This window comes from Vitis riparia, chromosome 5 (genome assembly GCF_004353265.1).
Source record: "Vitis riparia cultivar Riparia Gloire de Montpellier isolate 1030 chromosome 5, EGFV_Vit.rip_1.0, whole genome shotgun sequence".
Taxonomy (NCBI): domain Eukaryota; kingdom Viridiplantae; phylum Streptophyta; class Magnoliopsida; order Vitales; family Vitaceae; genus Vitis; species Vitis riparia.
In genome coordinates, this window is record NC_048435.1 from 1,855,905 (window position 1) to 1,877,737 (window position 21,833).

A 21,833-nucleotide genomic window follows, 5' to 3' on the forward strand; every position below is an offset into this window, starting at 1 on the left:
TGAAGAAAGAAAACAGTCTAGCTGATCATTAATAAACTAGAATGTACTACAAGCAACATAATGGCAGAAAAAGGTTACCTTCTTCTTTCCATTGTACTCCTTACACGGTGCAAAACACGGACAAACTCACAAAATAATGAGAAGTCAAAACCTGTTAGACTGTCACCATCTGCAACCATTTTAGAATTTCTGGAAGAGTAAGTGCATGGGTTCTGACAGATAACAAAGTCAAAACCACCAAACTTCTCGATCAGGCTCTCAAGCTTGCTACTTGCTAGCTTCTGAATGTCATCGATCTGCACCAACTCCCCAGTTTGTCCAGTATTATGCCACCACTTCTTGAGAATGTTCCGTTTTGTTTCAGAAATCTCCACAGAAACAACACCTTTCAAATGAATGCCAAGCTGGTGTAAGGTAAGTTCTGCACCACCAATTCCACTGAAAAGTGATAACATTGTTAATCCTTTAGGGAACATTGACTTCAAAACGGAGAGATGATACCCCAGTGTGTCGATCTGGAAGCAGTGTCTGAGAGATTGGAGTCTTTCTATCAAACTATACTCAGGGACTCGAGTGTGATTCAATGGGTAGCCTAGAATGCGCTCTAGATGTTCAGGCTCTATGGGACTCAGTTTACACTGCCCAACCCACACAAGATTCAGAGTCCGGCAATGATGAAGGATGTCTCTCTGCTGTTCAAATGAGAGCAGCCCTCGAGAATCAACTAATATCTTTCCAAGCCTATCACATAGTTGAGATATTCCTGAAGTTTCAGAACTGATGCAGCTCAACTGCTTCCTTGTATCCCATGATGGCCACCATTTCTTCGTGTATGGTATTACTTCTTCAATTGTCATTGGTGGCTTTGGAAGGATGTGAAACCTATTTTCAGAAGGAAGGTTGTGTATGTAGCCTTCCTTCCTATTCAAGGCTGAAAAGAACTGAGTATTCACAAATTCTGGCTCAAGTGCATAGAGGAATTGTGATATTTTGTTCCAAGAGTCGTGGGATACATTTGAAACATTTCCATAAAAGAAATATGGTGGCTTAGCAACCAGTTGATCAAGACTCTTGCATGGCATGGGCTTAGAAATACTCGACATTCCAAATTTATTTAGTTGTCCTGCAACTTGATTGAGATCCCTACGTGGTAAAGGCATCCGGCAGCTAGAGAATTTATGGTCACCTTTTCTTCCTTCTAGCCAAGTGGGGCCAATGTAGGCGCTTGAGTCATCAAGAGATTCTTGTTTTGGCCTTTTCCCTTTATGATCATCTCCTATGTCAACAGCCCTTAACTGAGAAACAGCTTCTGGACTATATTCCTCAGTTTTTACCATGAATGTACCCGAAGAACGACGTTTTAGGCCATCTTCCATCCCCTTACCGAAAGACCTATAGTCATTTCCAGTATGCGAATGATTCAATCGGAATGTGGCTGAGGAGTGCTGCACGAAACAGGATAAAATTAAAACCTTTAATAGAAAGAATGAGAAAGCTATCTGTCTTCATAATATAATCATGTGCAAAAAGAGAACCAAGCATATTAGAATTGTAGCCTTCAGAACTGTATTGGGCAAACAGCAAACTCAAATTTGAATTTCATTTCGAAGTACTAACTCAACCAAGTCTTAATCCCAGATGCCTACAGTCAGCCTCATGAAAGTAATAACTGAAATTAAGTGTGGCTTATGGGAAACTGAAGTCTCGGTATTAAGCTGAAAAACATAATGCAGGATCATTGAGAAGGGAAAAGAACCTTGTCTTTTTCAGCAATTTGGCCCGCAAAAATTGAATCAGCAAGCTCTGAAATTGGAACTTCTGAACCTGAAAGACAACAGATATTCATAACTCAAAGGTTGGAAGCAAGGCATAAGATTGCATGTTTAGTGACCATAAACAAAGATGAATTGCCTCAATATGACATTTGCAATTTGTCAAAAATCAAATCAAAATCAGTCAAATCTCATAAAAGACAAAAGATTGATTCTGGAAATGTAACATCTCAAAAAAATACATCAACCAGAGTATGACAAGATAGTTTCTCTAGACGTCAAACTCTCTCTCTCTCTCTCTCTCTCTATATATATATATATATATATAAAGAGAGTGATATAAAAAGTGTCAAAAGAGTGCCAAAGTACACAAGATTTATACAACAGTGGCTAAAAGGCACAACCAAAAAAGAGGGACCACAAAAAACTACTCTCTCAACGAGAACCCATGCAATCTACAAAATCAAATAAAGTCATTGCACTTTCATCTATGTAAAACTTAGCACACATAAAAAGATTGCTAAAAATGTGTTTTTCAATCTTTGACCAATGCTCCTCATTTTCAAAAGATCATTGATTCCTTTCCTTCCAAATTGTGCAAAAAATGCACAAGGTGGCATTCTTCACAACTTTCATTTTTTCCCATAAAAGAGCCATGTCATCCTAAGAATGTCTCTGAGACTGTGACAAACATATCCAAAATATGTCAAACAAAGAAAATACAAACCACCACAAAATCCTTGTCTTGGTACAATGAAGAAGCATATGATCAATAGATTCTTCCTCATATTTACAAAGAAATCATCTATCACCAAAACCACTCTCTCCTTTGAAACTGAAATAATGTCAAAACCATTCCCTACTACCTTCCCACGCAAAAAAAAAAAAAAAAACTTACTTTAGATGAATCCAAGGAGTTCCAAATTACACCCATTGAAAAAAGAAATGATCTCCCTAACTCCAAGGCAGATTATAGAGATTTGATAGAAAAAGTCTCATCCTTCGATTCCTTCCAAACCAGCCTATCCTCTTTGTCCCTATTCATCTCCCTTCCTTGCAGAATATAGAAGAAATGTTCTACATTATCAAGCTCTGACTCATTCAGATGCCTAAAGAAGCAAGTATTCCAAAAAGCCCTTTGACTTGTGTAGACCCATAATTTCACCACCCATGAATGGTTCATCTCTACACTATTTGTCCTTCCAAAATTTCATTCCCCCCCACCCCCAATTACCCATAGAAAAAGATACTTATTTTTATAAAAATCTCAATCCTTCCTAATAGCTTTATATAAACCAACCCTTTACCCATCTCTCACTTTACAAGAATGTCATTCCCTTCTTCTTCCCCATATTTTCTACCTATACCCTACTTCCAAAGAACTTTCCTTTTAGATACATACTATCAACTCCACTTACAAAGAAGGCCCTGTTAGGCGAAGAGAAACATCTAACACCCAAGCCTCCTTCCTCTTCTCAATGCAAACAATCGACCACTTCACTAAATGTGGTTTTTTCTCTAGGGCCCTTCCTCTACACAAGTCTCTTTGAATCTTCTTTAACCTTAACTTGACTTTCCTTGGGATGCTAAGAAGAGACATAAAATAAATGGGCAAGTTGGATAATGTGCTCCGAAGCAAAGTAAGCCTCCCACCTTTGGAATATTGTCTTTGCCACATTGCTAACCTTTTAAGAAACCACTGTTTGTAAACAACTCTGGTTAAAATATTGATGGTTATGTAAGAGATATACAAGTTCTTAGTAAATAACTTCAAAACCATAACACCTAGATGCTATACTAAGGTGGTGTTTGTTTTTTTACTTAATTCTAAATAGAACCTTAATGCTTAATAGTGTTAAATATTAGGTTGTTTGTTTTTGTAGTATTTTATTTCTATTAAGTATTAAAAAATTAAAAAAACCAACATGTTATTTTTTCTATTTAGAAAAAGCTACATATTTTGGCTTTTTCTATTTAGTAAAAAGTTTATAATAAGTCATGAAAAAGTAGAAAAACAAACAACCTAAATTCTAAAACTAAATTGCTTTTAGCAAAAAGCCAAAAAAACAAACACCACCTAAATCTTGTTTAGATAATAATATCACAGTCCCTAACAAATGGAAACAATACATATTGCATCCTCTTATTTACAGGAATACGTGTATGGTTGGAAAAGCAGAATGACACCTTTTAAGCCCCCAATAAGAGCAAAAACATGTGCAAGAGAGTAAGGTATAGACATAAAACAAACCAGAATAGAATGAGCAAATCCATCACTCTCTACGGGGCAGATGGACAATAATAGTAGACAAATCATGGGCAATCCATCTTTAATCAGAAGACAACGTGATATCTAGCAACAGTAAGATCCCTCAAGAATAGGAGAGAACCAGAGAACCTAGAAACCTATTGTTCATCATGAATAGATTGAAGAAACTACTGAAAAAAAATTGAGCCCTCAATCCCAGGATACTTAGAATCACGAAACTTTCTCAGGAACATAATTACCAGAATATCTGTGGATTTCACAAGAGCAATTCAGCACACAATATCTTTAAAAAACCACTAGATATTCTTATGTAAATGGTTAAATTCAACGCAATTGTAATCTCAAAAAGACAGTTATGTTGGCTATAATTTACAATAAGACCCATTTCCATTCAGCAATGTGCCAAAATCGATGACCCCACAAACACCCTCCACCTCATCCCTACAAAAGATAAAATCAAAAAATTGAAAATAACAGCACATAAAATGCTTTTCCTATGCAGGAAAACCAAATCGTCACCTTTCCCTTTGAGGCTGATGTGACATTCATGAATAGAAAATTTTGACAACTAACCAAATTTCTCGATAGCTGATGAAATTTCATTCTCAGAAAAACCCATTTCAAGCAAACGAAGTGTCTTGTCCATAGTCCCAAACAATGCTTCATTATTACAATCCTGGGAATAAAGATTAAACCAACATTAGATACAGTTTCTATAACATGGAAAATAGATAGTGGGTGATCAATATAACAATATGTAAACTAGATAATTGCATGTGCAAGTTAGGAACTTGATAACTGTTCATCCTGTTATTAAAAACAATTTTCTAATTTAGATAACATGTTTGACAAACTTTTGACAAGAAACATCAGAATTTGTTTTGAAAACATATTTTTTTAAAAAACAAAGTTTAGGCATTTTAAGTTCTGTAGATTTTTCTAAATGACAATTGAAAAGATGGGAATACTTTCAAAACTTTTGCATTAAACATAAGTGTATAACACCTTCATGGAGAATAAGCTGAGAAAACTGTTTTTTATATTTGAGTTCTCAAACAGAATTTCATTTCTGAAAACAATTGAAAACTATATTTAAGAATGGTTCTCAAAAACAGTTTCTTGATAACTGTTATCGAAAACGTTGCTAAACAGAGCATTTGTTTTCTAAACTTGATAGTTAACACATGGATTCTGAAGTATGTCTGCCCATCTTGATCCAGAATTATTATCATATATTATACTAACCTTGTCATGCTTTATGTCCTTACAGCATAGCAATACCTATATCTAACCCCTATATTTCAGGGTATGCTTACATGGTTAAAGTAATGAAACCAGTTCCTTTTACATTTTCTCAAATACTCTCGTGTTAAATGGTAATGGTGCATAGAAAGAGGAATGCAGTAAACCAATAACATATTATTGGGTTGCCATATAATTATGTTTCATATAATTATAAAAAATTCCTATTATATCCTTATACTAAACTCCAACATTACATAGTATACTCTACAGGAAACATAAAACAATTTATTGTAATTTCAGCAATTTCCAGCGACCGAACAGAAGCCAGATAAGCTGGAAAATTGCAAAGAATATGCTAGTGTCTTATTTAATAACAAGGTTTTCAAAGGTGTTTTTTAGGTGCGCCTTGAAGCAGGTGGCAAAAACACCTTGAGGCACTGAAGAAAAAGCAAAACTCCAGAAAGCTGTATGCCTTTATCAACAAGGTGTGGTTGAGGCATGCATTGGATGTGCCTTTTGTGCACCAAGGATTGAGGCATACGCCCCTATGGGTCTTTATGACTTAGGTGGCCATGTTAGAAAAAAACAAAAATTGAAAAAGATATCAACATTTTAACTCAAAAATCTCACAAAGAGTGAGTGAGAACTGAGAATATAGAAGAAAATGGAAGAAAAACCCCAACCCTAGATCTGTGAAAAACTTACCTCACGATCATGACTTCTCACTCCAACGACACCCCATTTGCCTATTCTCAACAATTGGTGCCTTCTCCATCTCGCCTCTTCCCTTTCTCCTTCATCATTTCTACTTTCTTCTCTGTCCACACCTACTCCACCATGACCAATTTTTTGTTTTTTTTTTTTAATCCTTTTTTTTTTTTCCGTTTTCTTGGGCAAAACCAAGACATTATTTTCTTGTTTTTACTTTTTACATCTCCACCACTACACCCTCTCTGCCATGACCACATTTTTACATCTTGTTTTATTGTTTTTGGTTTGACCACTTACCTCCCCTTACTAGCATATCCATCCAATTTCCACTTTCTCACCTTTCATCCTTTTTTTTTTCTAATGGAAAATTGTAAAATTATATAAATAATTAGGTTTTTATATTTAACTTAATGATTGGTTATGATAATATTCAATTTTAAAAATTTTATTATTAAAATTTTATTCTTTTATATTCTAAAAGAATTATGTAATTTATTTAAAATTCTTTATGTCATATATTCGGTATTATATTTTTACATATTTATTAATTTCATTTTTTTATATAAGCATTAGAATATATTAAAAAGTGACAAAAGCACACAAGAGTACACAAGAAGTATACAAAGTAAACTTGGCAAAAAATAGGAAAGAGGGAACACAAAAAATACTCTCTCCCTCATCCAAGCCCCAACCAATCTAAGAAGTCAACCCCCTATTTCCAAACCCCAACCCCATAGGGCACTCTAACCACCCCTAATCTCCAACCCCCTTCTTCCTCCCCAAACTTTCCCTTTATGATTTTCTTTCACAATGAATCTCTTTTAGTAGAGAATCGTTAACCCCATTTGCAAAGAAAGGCCTTATTAAGCAAAAAAAGAGTGAACACCTAGTCCTTTCGATTTTGCTTTACAAACAGAAGACTACATGACTAAGTGCATTTTGTTCTCTAAGGCCCCTCCTTCCCAAAGAAAATCCGTTTGAATCTTCTCTAATCTCAACCTAACAATTCTTGGGATGGTGAACAAAGACATAAAATAGATCGGTAAATTGGCAAGAGTACTGCGAAGTAAAGTGAGTCTTCCTCCTTTTGAGAGGTATTGTCTCTTCCATGACAAAAGCTTCTTATGAAACCGTTCTTCTACCCTATCCCAAACTACCACCGACTTGTAAGAAGCCCCCAAGGGGAGCCCTAGGTAAGAAGAAGGCAACTTTCCCACCTTACACATAATTTCGCAAGCCAAATCTTCCACATTGTCCACCTCCTCTATTGAAATCATCTCACTTTTTTTCAAGTTAATCTTCAACCCCAAGATAGCCTCGAACCACATGAGAAGTCAACACAAGAAAGTGACTTGCTCCTAAAAGGCCTCACAAAAAACAATGGTGTCATCTGCAAGAAGGAGATGAAAGATCTATTCACCCCCACCCCTTCTTCCCCCAACCTTGAATCTTGAAATAAAACCACCATCCCCAGCTTTCAAGAGCAATCTACTAAGGGCCTCCATAGCAATCACAAACAAGTAGGGGGAAATAGGGTCTCCTTGTCTTCCTCTCCTCCAGCTTTAAAAGAAGCCGTAGGAGGATCATTAATTAAACCAGAGAAACTGACTGAAGAGATACACTATTTTATCCAAATTATCCATTTTTGCCTAAAACCCATCTTGCCAAGAATTGCTAGCAAAAAGCCTAATTCACATGATCATAAGCTTTCTCAATACCAAGTTTGCACATCAACCCACAATCTCTCTTTTTTAACATTGAATCAATTGCCTCATTTGCTATCAACACCGCATCTAAAATTTGTCTTCCCTCCACAAAGTTGTTTTGAAACTTGGAAACCAATTTACCCATCACTTTCTTGAGTCTATTAACCAATACTTTAGTCAACAACTTGTAGAGACTACCAACCAAGCTTATAGGCATAAAGTCCTTGACATCATCAACACCTTTCTTCTAGGGAATCAACACCAGAAAGGTCGCATTTAGGCTTCAAACAAACCTACCATGCTCATGGAACTCCTTAAAAAAATTCAGAACATCAGATTTCACAAACTCCCAGCTGAAAAGCCAAAAGGCCATTGAAAAACCATCCAGTCTTGGGGCTTTGTCTCCATTCAGCTCCGACAACGCCTCCAGCACCTCGTCTTCTGAAAAAATGCCTCTAACTTTCTGGCCTTAGCATCATCCAACACCTCAAAAGGCAAAGCATCAACACCAGGCCTCCAACCCCCTTCTTCTAACACAATGGTTTTAAAGGCACCCACCACCTCTTCTTTCAAATCTCTATCCCTATAAGCCGCTCCCCATTTACTTTAATCTTAACAAGGAAGTTTCTTTTCCTGTGAGCATTAGCCATCTTATGAAAAAACTTTGAGTTTCTATCCCCTTAAGCAAAATTTCTCTTGATTTTTGTCTCCGTGACACTTCTTCTATCAAAGCCCATTTTTGGTACTCCTCCCTTGCAGAATCCTTGCTTCTGCCTCAGCAGTAGACAACACCCCATCCCTCTCCTTATCATCCCAGAAGCCTAACTTCTTAAAAGCCTCCTCCTTCCTTACCGAGACATTGTCAAACACCTCTTTGTTCCAACTTTTCAAAAACTGTTTCAAGTCTCAAAAGGCTTCCGCCTTAACACCTCAAGGCTTACGCCTCGCCTCTATGGGAACAAAAATGCCTCCCCTTACACTTTTTCTTTTAAAAACTTTGTTTAATAACATATGCTACAGAATTTGACCATAATGTCTCCAATGTAATCATTTATTAATTAAGTTAGCATCAAGGTTGGACAAGTTCTCATTGAACCAAGATATAATAAAGATGTGCATGACATTGTCAAAATGCCATCAACTTAATTATTATAATGATGAAAGAATCACTAAAGACCTCTTTTCTTTCTTCATTGCCATAAGTTGGATCATCTGCATCCATTTTGGAGCTTCCAGCTATTTGAGCAGCAATGATGAAGTCCACTAGTTCGTTAACTGGAGCACCTTCACCTGATATGCAACATCATGAGATTAAAAAAATGGAGAAGAAGAAGAAGAAAAAGTCTTATACCAGAATAAGTTCTACATCAGAATCATGATATACTATCATAAGTAGTAGAATGCTTCTACAAAGACACCATGCCAGTGCCAGACAAGCATGGAACACACTGTTCCAAAGAACCTGGACAAGTGCCAGAGATTCCTCAGAGTGTCCAGCATCATAAGAAAAAATTAAATTTATAGATGAATTCACAAGGTCAAAATTATATCCATGAGAAGGGTTTCTCATCATATAAAACAGCAGAAATTTATAATTTAAGTTACAAAATAATCCATCCAAAAATGAGAACATTCTTCTACAAAATTAAAAACTTAAAAGACATTTGCATACCAAGTTTATCCATTGCAAATTCTACTTCATCCACAGAGAATTTCATCATGACCAAGGTTGCCCGTTTGTCATCATTAACTCCACTAGATACATCAGGCTCCTGCCACAGATTGAAGATTAAGCTGAACCACTTGCAGCTATAAGTATTTAAAAGCTTAATATGTGCAATGATCATGATAATGGTTATTCACCATTAAAATGGGCAACTATATTACTGTTGTCAAATTAGAATAATCATGACCCCGCATCACAAGAATTAAACAAATATAAGACATTAAAACTATGTAAAACTGAAATTCGTAACCAGAAAAGCAGTTCATTCTCCCAAACAGAAGCTCACAAGGGTAATTTTGGTTTTAGAATTAAAATTGATCATGACAGAGATAGTCATAAAAATCCCAAGTATGAATTTTGTGTTGAAGAAATTGTCACATTATTTACCTATCAAAAAAAACTTTTGTGTTGAAGAAGGCAGTAGAGATTGGTTTTCTTGGATAATTTTAAATTTTCATACAATTATATATATATAAGAAAATTTCCACATAAATTATTATGTGGTTTCATAAACTAGAATCCACCAACATAATATTTATGAGCATGTATGCACAACATGATTGTTGACCAACACAGTTCAAGTAAGCAATATGACACATTCAATGGACTATCAGAAGTGATGAAGTGCTATAGAGATGGAGCACAGGGTTACCTTTAGCAGCAGTGGACCTCCTGCCCAGTTACAAATAAACAAAACCACTACCAGCAACGTCCCTTACTATGATATAGCTCTCACTTATTTAGATTAATCAAATAGGCCTCCTTATCCAATTCTAACTTAAGTTAAAACCATTACCAGCAACCTTGAATATTGCTATGTCTTTTGAATAGTTTAGATTACTCAAAGAAAAAAAAAATTCTACTTTTCCCCAGTTCAGGCTACATATAAAGAAGCAAAACTGTCTCATGCATGAGAAACAGCAAGTTACCTCTTTTGGATGAAAGCCTGCTGAAAATTTTGGAGGATTATTTGTGTCCTCGTCATTAAGGAAGCTATCCAAAGAATCTGATGATTCAGAAATTGATTTTTGAAGGGCCTGTTTCATCCCAACAAGACAGTTGTTAGCCATTTCAACTGCAGCATATTATAGATATATATCATTGCAAAACCAATACATGGGAGTAAAAATGTAGAACCACATATCAATAAAGAAGAAGTAATTATTTGCCACCATAATAAGGATATTTAGGAATTAATTGGAGAACTATTTGGCTAAAAGGGGGATGTCAGAGAATCAAATTCACGGTTATTGAATTATTTAAGGTAGAGAACAGTATTAATTTGGATTTTCCATTCAAAGGCACATACTTATAATTTTACATGCAAGTTATCAGGCAGCATACCTGGTTTTGCAGAAAGGAACAGCAGCACACATTTTATCAAATTAAGCATGGATGATGTTTGAAACTTAAGATGACGATGTTGAGATGGATATATGGAAAAGTAAGAGATGGTAGAATTAGAGAGAAACGTCATGGCAGAAGGTTAATCCATGAGTAATAAAACCAACAATTAAAGGACTACTGTAGATTGACTTTTTAATTACAAGGGCACAGGACAGGCCAAAAAGGATGCGGATGAGACAGTCAGAAGACTTGACGTGTAGTTAATTTACAAAAGCCATGGTCTTTGATAAAGGGAATGATGGATAAAAATCTATATAGATGATTCTAAATACTTAGCTTGTTGGATTGATTTGGGCCACATAAGTTAAGGCAATGTGAAAAATGGTTTCAGGCACAGTGAACCAAATAAGTCTGGCTTGCAATCACAGCTTACATTGAATTCCATATAATAACAGAGGGTGCTACCAAGAAACTTTAAGGTATAAAAAGGAAAAAAACATTTTGGATTAAAATTAGAAGAAATGCAGGGAACAGGATAGGAATAACTGGACTGCCTGGAAGCAGTTCCTGAACATCAAGACCCACTTCCCATTAAGGTAATGAAAAGAAACTAAGATCGGTATAAGAAGGTCCTCAACTTGTTTGGATTGATCAAAGCCAAATTTCTACTTTACCCTAAACATGAAAAACATGAGAAACCATGTTGCACAGACAATGCCATGGCACCTACCTTGTTTGCATTACTGTCTGCAACAGATAATGGAGGACAGTTTCCAACGTTGCTGCCTATAAATAAGCCATCCAGAGAATCAGATGATTCCGGATAGATTTTTGAATGGTTTATTTCATTCCAGTGCAGGTCAGTTACTAGTCATTGCAGCTTCAAATGTAAAATTTTATAAACATCAGGCTTCAGAAAATACTAGAGAAATCAGAATGTGCATTAATCTCATTGTTTTGGAAATATGGATTACAATGCTCAACCACCATTCCCTATTCCCTATAAGTATCTGTTTCAATCTCCACACAATGATTCCTTGTTAAAATGGATCTCTCATTCAACAATAAATATCCATTCCATGATGACCTAGCAGATAATACAATAAAGACTCAAGGAATCTAATTATTGTCAGTGGCAGAAGAAGACAAAGAGGAAAGATGTCAAGTTTCAATATGACCAAAATTGCAATAACAGACTCCATTGAATAGATTGAAATCAAACCAACCACATAGGGTTTCATGGTGGTAGATTTGACCAATGAAAATAAATAAATAAATACTACTTACATACATATATTGCAATAAAAGACTCCATTGAATAGATTGAAATCAAACCCACCACATAGGGTTTCATGGTGGCAGATTTTGATCAATGAAAATAAATAAATACTACTGATATATATACATATATATATAAGAAACAAAAAATTGTGAATTTTTTTCTTCTTTCCCAAAGCTGTCATAGTGACAAATTAAGGATTCGGGAAATGGTCAGCAATGTGAATAAGTTAAAGCTTGTACAGTAATTGGGATAATGTCCTACGAGTATTTTTGGAAAAATCTTTGCAACTGATATGGTAAATTGGAGATTAAGTTAAGTAGAGGAAAAGTGGGGTGTGTCAAAAGAAGAACTTGGGAACTGTTCATGACATTTATGAGCAACTCCCAAAATGCCAAATTATATGTAGTTGAAGAGAGTTAAAAAGCATCTATTTTCAGGCAATAAATCAGGGGATTAACTGACTACTTATAAATGACTGGGCCACCATATGCATCTTATTCAAAGAAACATTAGCTGTTCATAAGTGATTGGACCCAAGGAAAGCAAAATTATACTACATAATAAAAGTTCACTTACAGCATTTGCACAGAGGGTCTCCAACAACAAGTCAACATCATCTTCACCTGGATTCAGAGAAGACAGCTTTATCAGAATCTTTGGAAAGACATTGACAAATTCCATGAAAAATAAAACTAAAAAAAAAAGAGAGAGGAAGAAGAAAACGTCATGCATAAAGCTCCTCTTGGGATGCAGAGAAGCCCAAGATGCTCAATCTTTATGAGTAGGGTCCGCTTTGTAGTCTTACAATTAAATGGTAATGCCATTCTTGACCTCACCCACCACCTGTTTTAATACATCAAGCTATGAAATGGGTTTCTGTTTGTGCATAACATACCCTTTTCTTCAATCACTTTGTCAACAAGAGATGGTAAGAACCCCATCCCTATAAAGGATGATCTTAATTTGCTCCCAGAAGAACTTGCCCCATTATGCTGGAATCAAATAAAAAGAGGAAAAATAAAAGGATTTCCAAGGTGAGAACTAATTGCCTGAAATCACTTAGTCTAACTCCTAAGTTAACTGATATTGGAGAAACCTAAAGAATCAAAAAGCATAGCAGATACGTCCAGAATATTTTCAAGCAACATGGTTGCTTGTGTGCAAAACATGCAGAGGCACATATGGCAATTTCAAGCTAAAAATATGGTAAAAAAATGGGCACTGAGATACTTCTTCCAGACCCAGTTACAAATTTAGTTATACATACATAGCTACACTTCCAAACCCAGGCAAGAAGAAAATACTATACATGGCAATGACAAAAGAATAAGGCCCTGTTTGGAAACTGTTGCTTACCTTCAAGATGAAAAAGCTAAAAAAAACTATTTTTTATATTTAAGTTTTCAAACGTAATTTTTTTTCCTGAATTGTTTTTTAAGAACTATTTTTTGAAAACATTCCCAAATAGTCCCTAAGGTTTCCTTGAGTATCATGAAAACATCATTCATGGTCCCACAAGGTTGCTCAGCCAGAAGCCTGATGTGAGACCAAGCTGTCACATCATATAGATAAACCTTGGGGTATGTGATGAATTATGCTTTCACCAACTTCAGCCTCCATAACCCAGTGTCCAGTGAACTTCTCTATGAAAATAGCAGCAGCGGGAATTTGTTAAATTCCTTTTAGAGCAATACTATCACAGGTTATCAGACTTGTTGATTTGTTTCTTCGAAAAAACACATATAAGAATTAAATCACATGCCTTTTGGGTCCATCAGAAAAGCAACATGGTGAACCAATTCAGCAAATGAAGCACCTCTTTTTTCCTTTTTATAAGTGAACATGGGACTAAAAATTAACGAGGTTGTCTTTCACACATACACCATTTGACCATAAATGCCACACAGAACTAGGGAATCTGCAGAATAAATGGATCCCTTCGGGCAAGCTACTATGGTTGCCATGTCAGCTGATGGGTCTAGACAAGATAGCAGGCCACCGGGTGTATTGAATTCAGGAGGGCCATCTCATCTCAATAAAACGTTTCACATGTCAGCTGATGTGTCTAGACAAGATGGCAGACCACCAGATGGATTGAATTCAGGAGGGCCATCTCACCTCAATAAAACGTTTCAACACCAGAAAAATATGTAGTGAACACGGTTTACACATTTGAAATTTTTGTTTTTTCATAGCATCTCCCAAACTAAGTCCTGAATTATAAACTTCTAGCCAAAATTAAATTATTAAAGTTTTTATACTGTAATATTGAATCTTTGGCAAATTTAGTAAACACCAAGCACAAATAATTCAATCATCATAAGATGAATGAACAGCTATGCAAACTCAGATGCTATGGCAAAGTAGAACAGCAATCAATAATAGGAAAAGGTAAGCATACCCCAATATGCCTTGCACACATATTTTCAGTTGGCAAATTCAACTCCAAAGGCTCAACCTTTATCATGGTTCCTCTCTCGCCTACCGTCTCTGAAGAACTTTTGCTGTCAGAATAATCTGCTATCTCACCCTACAAAACAGAAATCAAAGAAAATTAACACACAAATGTATTCTCACTTAACTCATTATGCAACCCAATGGCTAGCAATCATAACAAAATTACCATCTTGAGATGAGAACAACAGCGGCGAAGGCGAAGAGGAGTAGCTCGTAGACTACCAACATAAATTGAGGCGTTCTCCTAATCACTGCAACCAAACGGAAGCGAAATTGTTTTTAAAAAAGGCGTTTCACACAAAACAAAAAAGTAATCCAAATTTTCCGTTTTCCTTTCTTTTTCCTCAGTTTTCTCGGCGGCCAAACGGCATTTGTACCCCTCACTGTCTCGCAAGGCCAGATGAACCAAAATTAAACCAAAACACAACCAGAACATAGAAATCAAAGCAAAAAAACAACAAAGAAAAACTGCATCGGATCAGCATTGTCGACATGCATGCACGAATTGAACCACACAAAAACTGACCAAAAAAAAACAATCAATCATCGCACGAAGACGACGACGCTTTCGAACTTATCTACGATGTGTGGCTAACAGAGAGCATCAACAAGATGAACAAGGCCGTGCATGCGGTGCTCAGCGGCGTACCTGATCGGAGATCTCCCCGAAAGAGTGCGGGGAATTCACTTGCAGAGCGGCCGCGCGTAGTGTACACGGCGGCCTCGCCAAAGGCTCCACAGACCCAAATGAAAGCTTTATATATATATATATATATATATATAGTATATACACACACACAAGCGAATTGGGTTAAGAGTCCAAACGTGGAAAATGGGCTCGGTTAGGAGTGTCACGGGTTCAGCATTTCCCGGGCCCTCGTCTCAGGGTGCCACTGTACGCTACTAATAAACCAGGTGGCTTGTGGTCCGTCAAATGGTCAGCAAGTGATTTTGGACCGTTCGATTTTATTTTGGTCTGCGAGGTGCATGGATCACGCGTGTCGAGATTTGCAAGTTCCGGTGGTGACGACTGTACATGATAATTTTGGCTGTTAGTGGGTTGATTGTACAAACGCACTATCTGAATTTGGTATGGTTCTTTCAAAAATTTTTAAGCTCCGTTTGCATCGAGTTTGTCGGGTCTTATCATAAGCTTATATTTGTTTAGGTTGAATAAGAATTCTTTTTCTCTAAGTAGACATATTATTTCACATTTAATAAATTTTTTAGAATATGAATATTGGTTTTTTTTCAAAGTCCAAAAATTATGTCTTGTGAAATAAAACTTTTATATGTCAATATCATCTCTTTTAAATATCGAGTTTAATTAAACTTTTATTCAAATTCAATATGAAACTTCCATGATATTAGTATTGTCTCAATCTGATGATGACTTCAATTTCAATTTCACCTTTTGAATAAAATTAAAAATAAAATATTATCTTAAATATAATAATAATTTGAAAAAATAATGATAAATGATTTGACTACGAAGATCTTGTTAGCACTATTAAGTCTAACATGTAAATTTTAAGCCAAAATAAGTCTATCAAAATTAAAAAACAAATAAAATGGGTTAGGAGAGAAAGAGAAAAATAATAGTAAAGAATAAAAGTTAATTTTAGTTTCATTAATTTCAAATTTCATGGGTTAATGCTCGAGTAATTTATTCTATTTATAAGATTTTATTTATTTGTGAATAAATTTTATTTTTTAAAGGATTATTAAACTCACATTGTTAAACACATCTTAAAATCTTTTAAAAATATATATGAATAAAAAAATTATATAAGATGCTAATTGACAAAATTTGAAACCAATTATGTCTTGATGCATTTACAATGAATAGTGAGATGTCTAAGAAATTGACCCCAAATAATAAAAATAAATATATTTGCCTTAAATACAAAGGTGTCAATGAAATTAACGTAAAGAATAAAAAAGAAATATAAATTTGATTTTTAAGAAGTGTGTTTCAAGCATTTTGAAGGGGTTTACATGATGCCCACAAAGTATATAACCACCAAATGATCCATTCAGAAGAAACATACAAAAATTGAAAGATTGGAAAGTGGCACAATTCACAGACAAATCATGTGCTTTCTTGAATCTGTAGATCAAAAAGGAAACATGATAAATGGAAAATGAAAGTTTATACTCTGATTTCTCAATTAATTTCAGCCAACAAGACAGGTGCTCCCCAAAAGAGAAAAAGAAAAGAAAAGTAAACCCAAGATATTAGTATTTAGTGTGGATCAAAACAACTGCAGCAATAGAAGGAAACATGAAGGGGGAGCAATAAGATAGGGAAAAAAGAAAAAGGAAAAAAAAAAGGAACAGCAGCAGCCACCCTAATAGTTTCAAATTACTGGCTGTAACAAAGGACTGAGTATATGAAACCCTCAGCTTGACAGTAGGACTTGATATGTGCCTTTGCGCCTATGCCGATATACTACCATGTAATAGTTGCTCCAACACAAAACAGCTCCCAGATGAGTATCAAATCAAAGGTAAAATGCCTGCTTCATTAACGTGGGGGCCCATTTTTACCAAAGAGGACTCCCTTTTCAAGCTGCAATGTTCTAGGATCAAGTGGAATTGTCCCAAAGGTGAACAAACCAGGAGACTCAGCAAAACCATTAACTTTGACTGGCATTGAACCCACTGTGACAACATCAACTGATTCAGTGCCCACTACTGTACCAGCAGGAGTGGGAGGAGCAGCAGCCATTGTTGGTATTGATTCCACTTGCTTTGGGTTGATGGTGAGCGAACCAATTTTTAAGGTAGATATGGTATCATCCTTTGTTTCAGCTGTACTGCACTTTTCATTCATACTACTCCGATTTATGTCATCAGACTTTAGGGATACCTGATCAGTGGCAGTGGAAGCAGCCACAGGCTTCTCTAAACTTCTCACATCAGTCTGCTTGGTCATCTTCTCTTCACTTGGGGGCAGGTCAATCACAAAATTTAGCTTCCGCGGGGGGTCTAATGGAGGTACAAAGAATGGGCTTTCATAGCTTTTAATAAGCAGCCTGGTTTTCTCATCTTGCATGATTCTCTGTCGGTTTTCATAATACATAAAGTCATCAAGTAAAGATGTCTTCGTTGTGTGATTTTTGAATATTTTCAACATTTCCAGGCCTTGCTTAAATCTTATCTGCAGAAAAATTAGGATTTAAGAAACAAATAGCCACATGTAAGGTCATATTTCAAGAAAGCTGGTATAACTACAACAATACAAACCAAAACCAGTCCCTAAAACAATTTTTTATCACCTAGGCAAGCCTAACCCCGTCCAAATTAACATTCTTGTTCGCAAATGTGAAGCAATAGAAGTTGTAGATGTGATGAGGAGAGGCAAATTGCAGTAGGCATGCCATACAATTGATATGAAATAAGATGCTACAGGTGCAAGATAGACTACAATTTTAACTTCTGAAAAGAAATGCAAGCAACAATTTAAACAGAAAGGCTAAATGTACCTCTTGAGTGTCTCTACTATTAGTCACTGGCTTATTCTCATTGTTCTCTAGTATGATGTGCCTAAAGTTGGTATTCGGTACATCCTTTATAATGTGCCACTTGACAGGGAAGCTTCCACTCCACTTATCTTGCTGCCAGAAGTCCATATCCTTATGGAAATCAACAGGGCCAATCATCTCTGCAACACCACAGAATTGGCCGCTTGCATTGACCTGTATGAAGAAATTTTCACATAAGCAGGGCCGTTGCTGAAATCATACAACCAAGAAGCACAAAATATAGAGCTGCAAAAATCAAAGAAGTGTTATGGTCCACAGCCAACTAGGAGAGGAGAGAGGACAAAACTCACTGAGAAGAACAGAAAAACAGGACAGCCCCTCCGTTTCCCCAGAGCTATCCTCTGTGCATCTTCATAAGCATTTTCCAGCTTCTTGTTCCCATTGGGTGTAGATGACCACACGTTATATTTAATGCTTTTGTGTACATCATCCTCACTGTATGATTTGATCACAAAGAACTTTGCATCCACATAGTCAACTGGGAAGTCATCCTTGTTGTACTGATCAGTATAGATAATGATGTTTCCTTGTGCATTAGTATCTCCTGCCTTAGTTGTGTAAGCTTTAACAGCCAACTGATTTTCCGATCTGTTGATTCTAGGGCCACGATTCTGTTCACTCAGCCCATCTTGGCTTCCATTTGCATCATTCTGAGCTCTGCCATAATTAAACTTTGGACGAAACTTATCCATGGGGGCTCGGAGTTGAGCATTAGATCCAAAATCAGACATGCCATTACCAGAAGGGATAGCAAGTTTTAATTGGTTGTGATGAGGCAGAACCCTTCCATGTGGAACATTATCCATAGCCTGAATTGAGTCAGGCGTACTTCTACCCTGCACACACGTGATATGAATCAGAAATAGGAATACATGCCAACCAACCAGATAACGTCTTATATATTTTTGAGAAATCCAACATGTATGCCCCAACTCAACCATTAGACACCTCTATGAAAACCATCTTTTTATATCTTTATGAAAACATAAAAGAACACAATGAGTAGATGCTAGTGCTTTGGAGAAAACATCTTCAATAGTGCATTGGCTGCTCCATTGCAGGTGTACCTCAAGATAAAGGAAGAATATTCTTGCCTGAAGATAAATTGCTTAGTCATGAACACAATTACTGAAAAATAAATATTTTATTTAATCTGAACAACATAAACTTCAATGATCATAAAATCTTATTCCACTTGTTGAAAAGGTCTAGCAGTCTTTTTACAAACATCATCGCAAGGATAACAAAAATAGCATTGTAAGTTAACAAATGGTACAATTCTCCAAAAAATTTCTCAAGCAAAAAAATAAAAGAACATGCTAAAAGTTAATAATACCTGGAGGGCATGCGATGACGCTGGACCCGGAAAACTACCGGAAGTAACACTTCCATGTGTCACAGGCTGCTTACTTGATCCGGCAATAGCTCTTGGCACATCTGATACCCTGGTAAAGGAATGTGTTTGATTTGAAGCAGGTCTTTGAGAAGGCATGGTAAAGGCTGCAGATGCTGAAGAAAGATTATGTTTTCGACCTCGTCCATCAGGCCTATTAGCAGCAGCTAAACCAGTATCTAACAAGGGATCAGGTGAACTATTTGGAATGATATCTGGTCTAGATTGAACAACAATGGGGATATAAGCAGGTGAAGAGACGGGGTTTTGATAAGGAGGCATTGTGTAATATTGTTGCGTCCCAACAAATGGGGCATCAACTCCTATCATGGCACCAGGTATGTAAGGATTGTATGGGTTGTATGGAGACTGTGCATATCCATAGCTAGGTGTATAATATACATAAGGCAAACTATCAGTTTGCGCACCCTGAAGCAAGAAGAAGGTGGACATTACGAACAATCACAAATGATCAACTAAAAGAAACCACAAACTTGTATTTAAGAGAGTTAGCAAATGAAAATAAATGACATATTTAACTTACCGAGTACTGGATATCTGGACCATCCAGACCAAAAATCCTATGGTGGTCATCCCATTCACCGGGTGATTCAAATCCTGAACAAGCCACAATCAATACAATGAGGGAACAATGGGACTCCAAAAAGCTCAGCATTATCTACACAGATATGGAACTACCAGTTTACCTGTACAGTAATACCCATAGTTGGTGGCAGTAGGATAATACAAGTTCTGATCAACAACAAACTCTGGGGTTCCCTCGTTATACATAGCTTGAATTTGTTCAACAAGTTGCGTTGTTAAAAGTGGGTTTGACTCTGTACCTTGAATCTGAAAGCCAAGACATGGAGATGTAACTGAGTATGTTACAATAAACAAAAAATGCGAATACAGAATATACACTTGGCTTCTCTAAACTGTTTGAACAAGGTTCAGTTTTCATTGACGGTGCCATCAAGCAGTTACATAGAAATTACCAGATAAGTTTCTGCATTTCCATTTTCAGAAACATACATTTCCATTCCAAAACTGCCACCACTGTAGAAATAAAGGGGATTAATATAAGCATGCTCTGCACTTCAATATAAACTAATCAGACAAAATATAAATTTCACATGAGGGGAAAAAAGGCTGCATGCATAAAGCAGAAGAGTTGTAAAAAATAAAAAGAAGAAGAATTTCAAACATATTGCAAGCCACACAACAAGCAAACTGAGACCCATGAAATGCTCAAGCAAAACTAAGAGAAAATGCATATCAACAAAAGAAGGCATAGTGAATATTGTAAACTGTTTTACAATTTCCCAAATAACAACAAACAACGTATTTTTTTAACAAAAGTTATAGAGGAAAACTGCACCTTTTTTTAGATGCAAGTATATTTTAAAACTGTACTCTTTTCAAAAAACTGTAATAGATGAACTTTGCTGGGAGAAGGTAATTAAGGACTGAGATCCATAACCATTCAAACAAGCATAACTTCACGTAATTAGTTCCACATACCAGTCATGAATTATCGGCAAGAGAGGATATATGTTTCACAAAACACACATCATGACCTGGATTTTAATCCAAACAATAGCTACAAAACCGCAGATATTTCAACAACCCATCTTCAACCAAGCAAAAACATAACATAACATGAAGGAAAAACAAACCCTAAGTCAAAAAACACAATAAAAAACGGAATAATCTAGCAAAATATTTACTAAAAGGGTAGAACCATATCATTCCTTTAAACAACTAGGTAAGCAATCTATACCCCTAAAAATCCAAGCATTGGTACGATACAGAAAAACCGTAAAATCATTTCCACAACCAGACCTGCAGCCCTGAAATTCGACTCTAGAATCAAAACAGCAGAAAAGCCATAATTCTCACCAGAATTGCGAACCAGAATGCAAAAAACAACAAAGGCAAAGGACAAAACGCACTGTTCAATAAAAATAGCGCCCACGAATCTCCGAATCAGTATTTACCACCCAAAACTCACAATAAGAAGAAAAAAAAAATCACCCAAAGGAACTGAAACAAACCCTAGCTGGAAATGAAAGTATTGAGAACAACACACTTTACATCAATTCATTGAAAAAAAGGAGGGGTAAATTGCTGGAAAGTGGAGTGTAGGAAATTACCGGAGGAGCCTGATTCAGGCCATGGTTGACCTAGAGAGCTGCTGGAGATTGACAATGGAGAGTTTGGAGATAGGAGAGAGGGTTTTGGGGAACATGGTTGCGGAGGAGAAGACACGCGCTTGAGAAACCCTAACCCTAAGGAACAGACAGAGAGAGCGCTTTGGGAAAAGGAGGGGTTTTGGTAAGAAAAACGGAGAGACGCGAGAGAGAGAGAGGGAGAG

General features: G+C 36.3%; 2 protein-coding genes across 4 annotated transcripts; both read right to left on the reverse strand.

Moving 5' to 3' along the window:
- LOC117914570 (probable inactive DNA (cytosine-5)-methyltransferase DRM3) lies at window positions 1–15,251 on the reverse strand. Its single transcript, XM_034829944.1, has 11 exons — window positions 15,165–15,251; window positions 14,682–14,766; window positions 14,460–14,588; window positions 12,954–13,050; window positions 12,635–12,681; window positions 10,359–10,466; window positions 9,376–9,475; window positions 8,881–8,993; window positions 4,615–4,717; window positions 1,757–1,824; window positions 1–1,445 (listed from the first exon to the last, which is right to left on the reverse strand). The coding sequence occupies exons 2-11, from the start codon at window positions 14,682–14,684 to the stop codon at window positions 75–77; spliced, it is 2,139 nt and encodes a 712-aa protein (XP_034685835.1). The 5' UTR covers window positions 14,685–14,766; window positions 15,165–15,251; the 3' UTR covers window positions 1–74.
- Window positions 15,252–16,649: 1,398 nt separating this feature from the next.
- Window positions 16,650–21,833, reverse strand: LOC117914561 (YTH domain-containing protein ECT4-like). 3 transcript variants are annotated; one of them, XM_034829924.1, is made up of 8 exons: window positions 21,613–21,833; window positions 20,455–20,549; window positions 20,164–20,308; window positions 20,001–20,074; window positions 19,400–19,885; window positions 18,354–18,899; window positions 18,004–18,216; window positions 16,650–17,678 (listed from the first exon to the last, which is right to left on the reverse strand). In XM_034829924.1, the coding sequence occupies exons 2-8, from the start codon at window positions 20,497–20,499 to the stop codon at window positions 17,043–17,045; spliced, it is 2,145 nt and encodes a 714-aa protein (XP_034685815.1). In that variant the 5' UTR covers window positions 20,500–20,549; window positions 21,613–21,833; the 3' UTR covers window positions 16,650–17,042. The 3 variants fall into 3 exon arrangements, with proteins under 3 accessions (XP_034685815.1, XP_034685813.1, XP_034685814.1); XM_034829922.1 differs by having other exon boundaries at window positions 20,455–20,515; window positions 21,613–21,701; XM_034829923.1 differs by lacking the exon at window positions 20,455–20,549 and having other exon boundaries at window positions 21,613–21,700.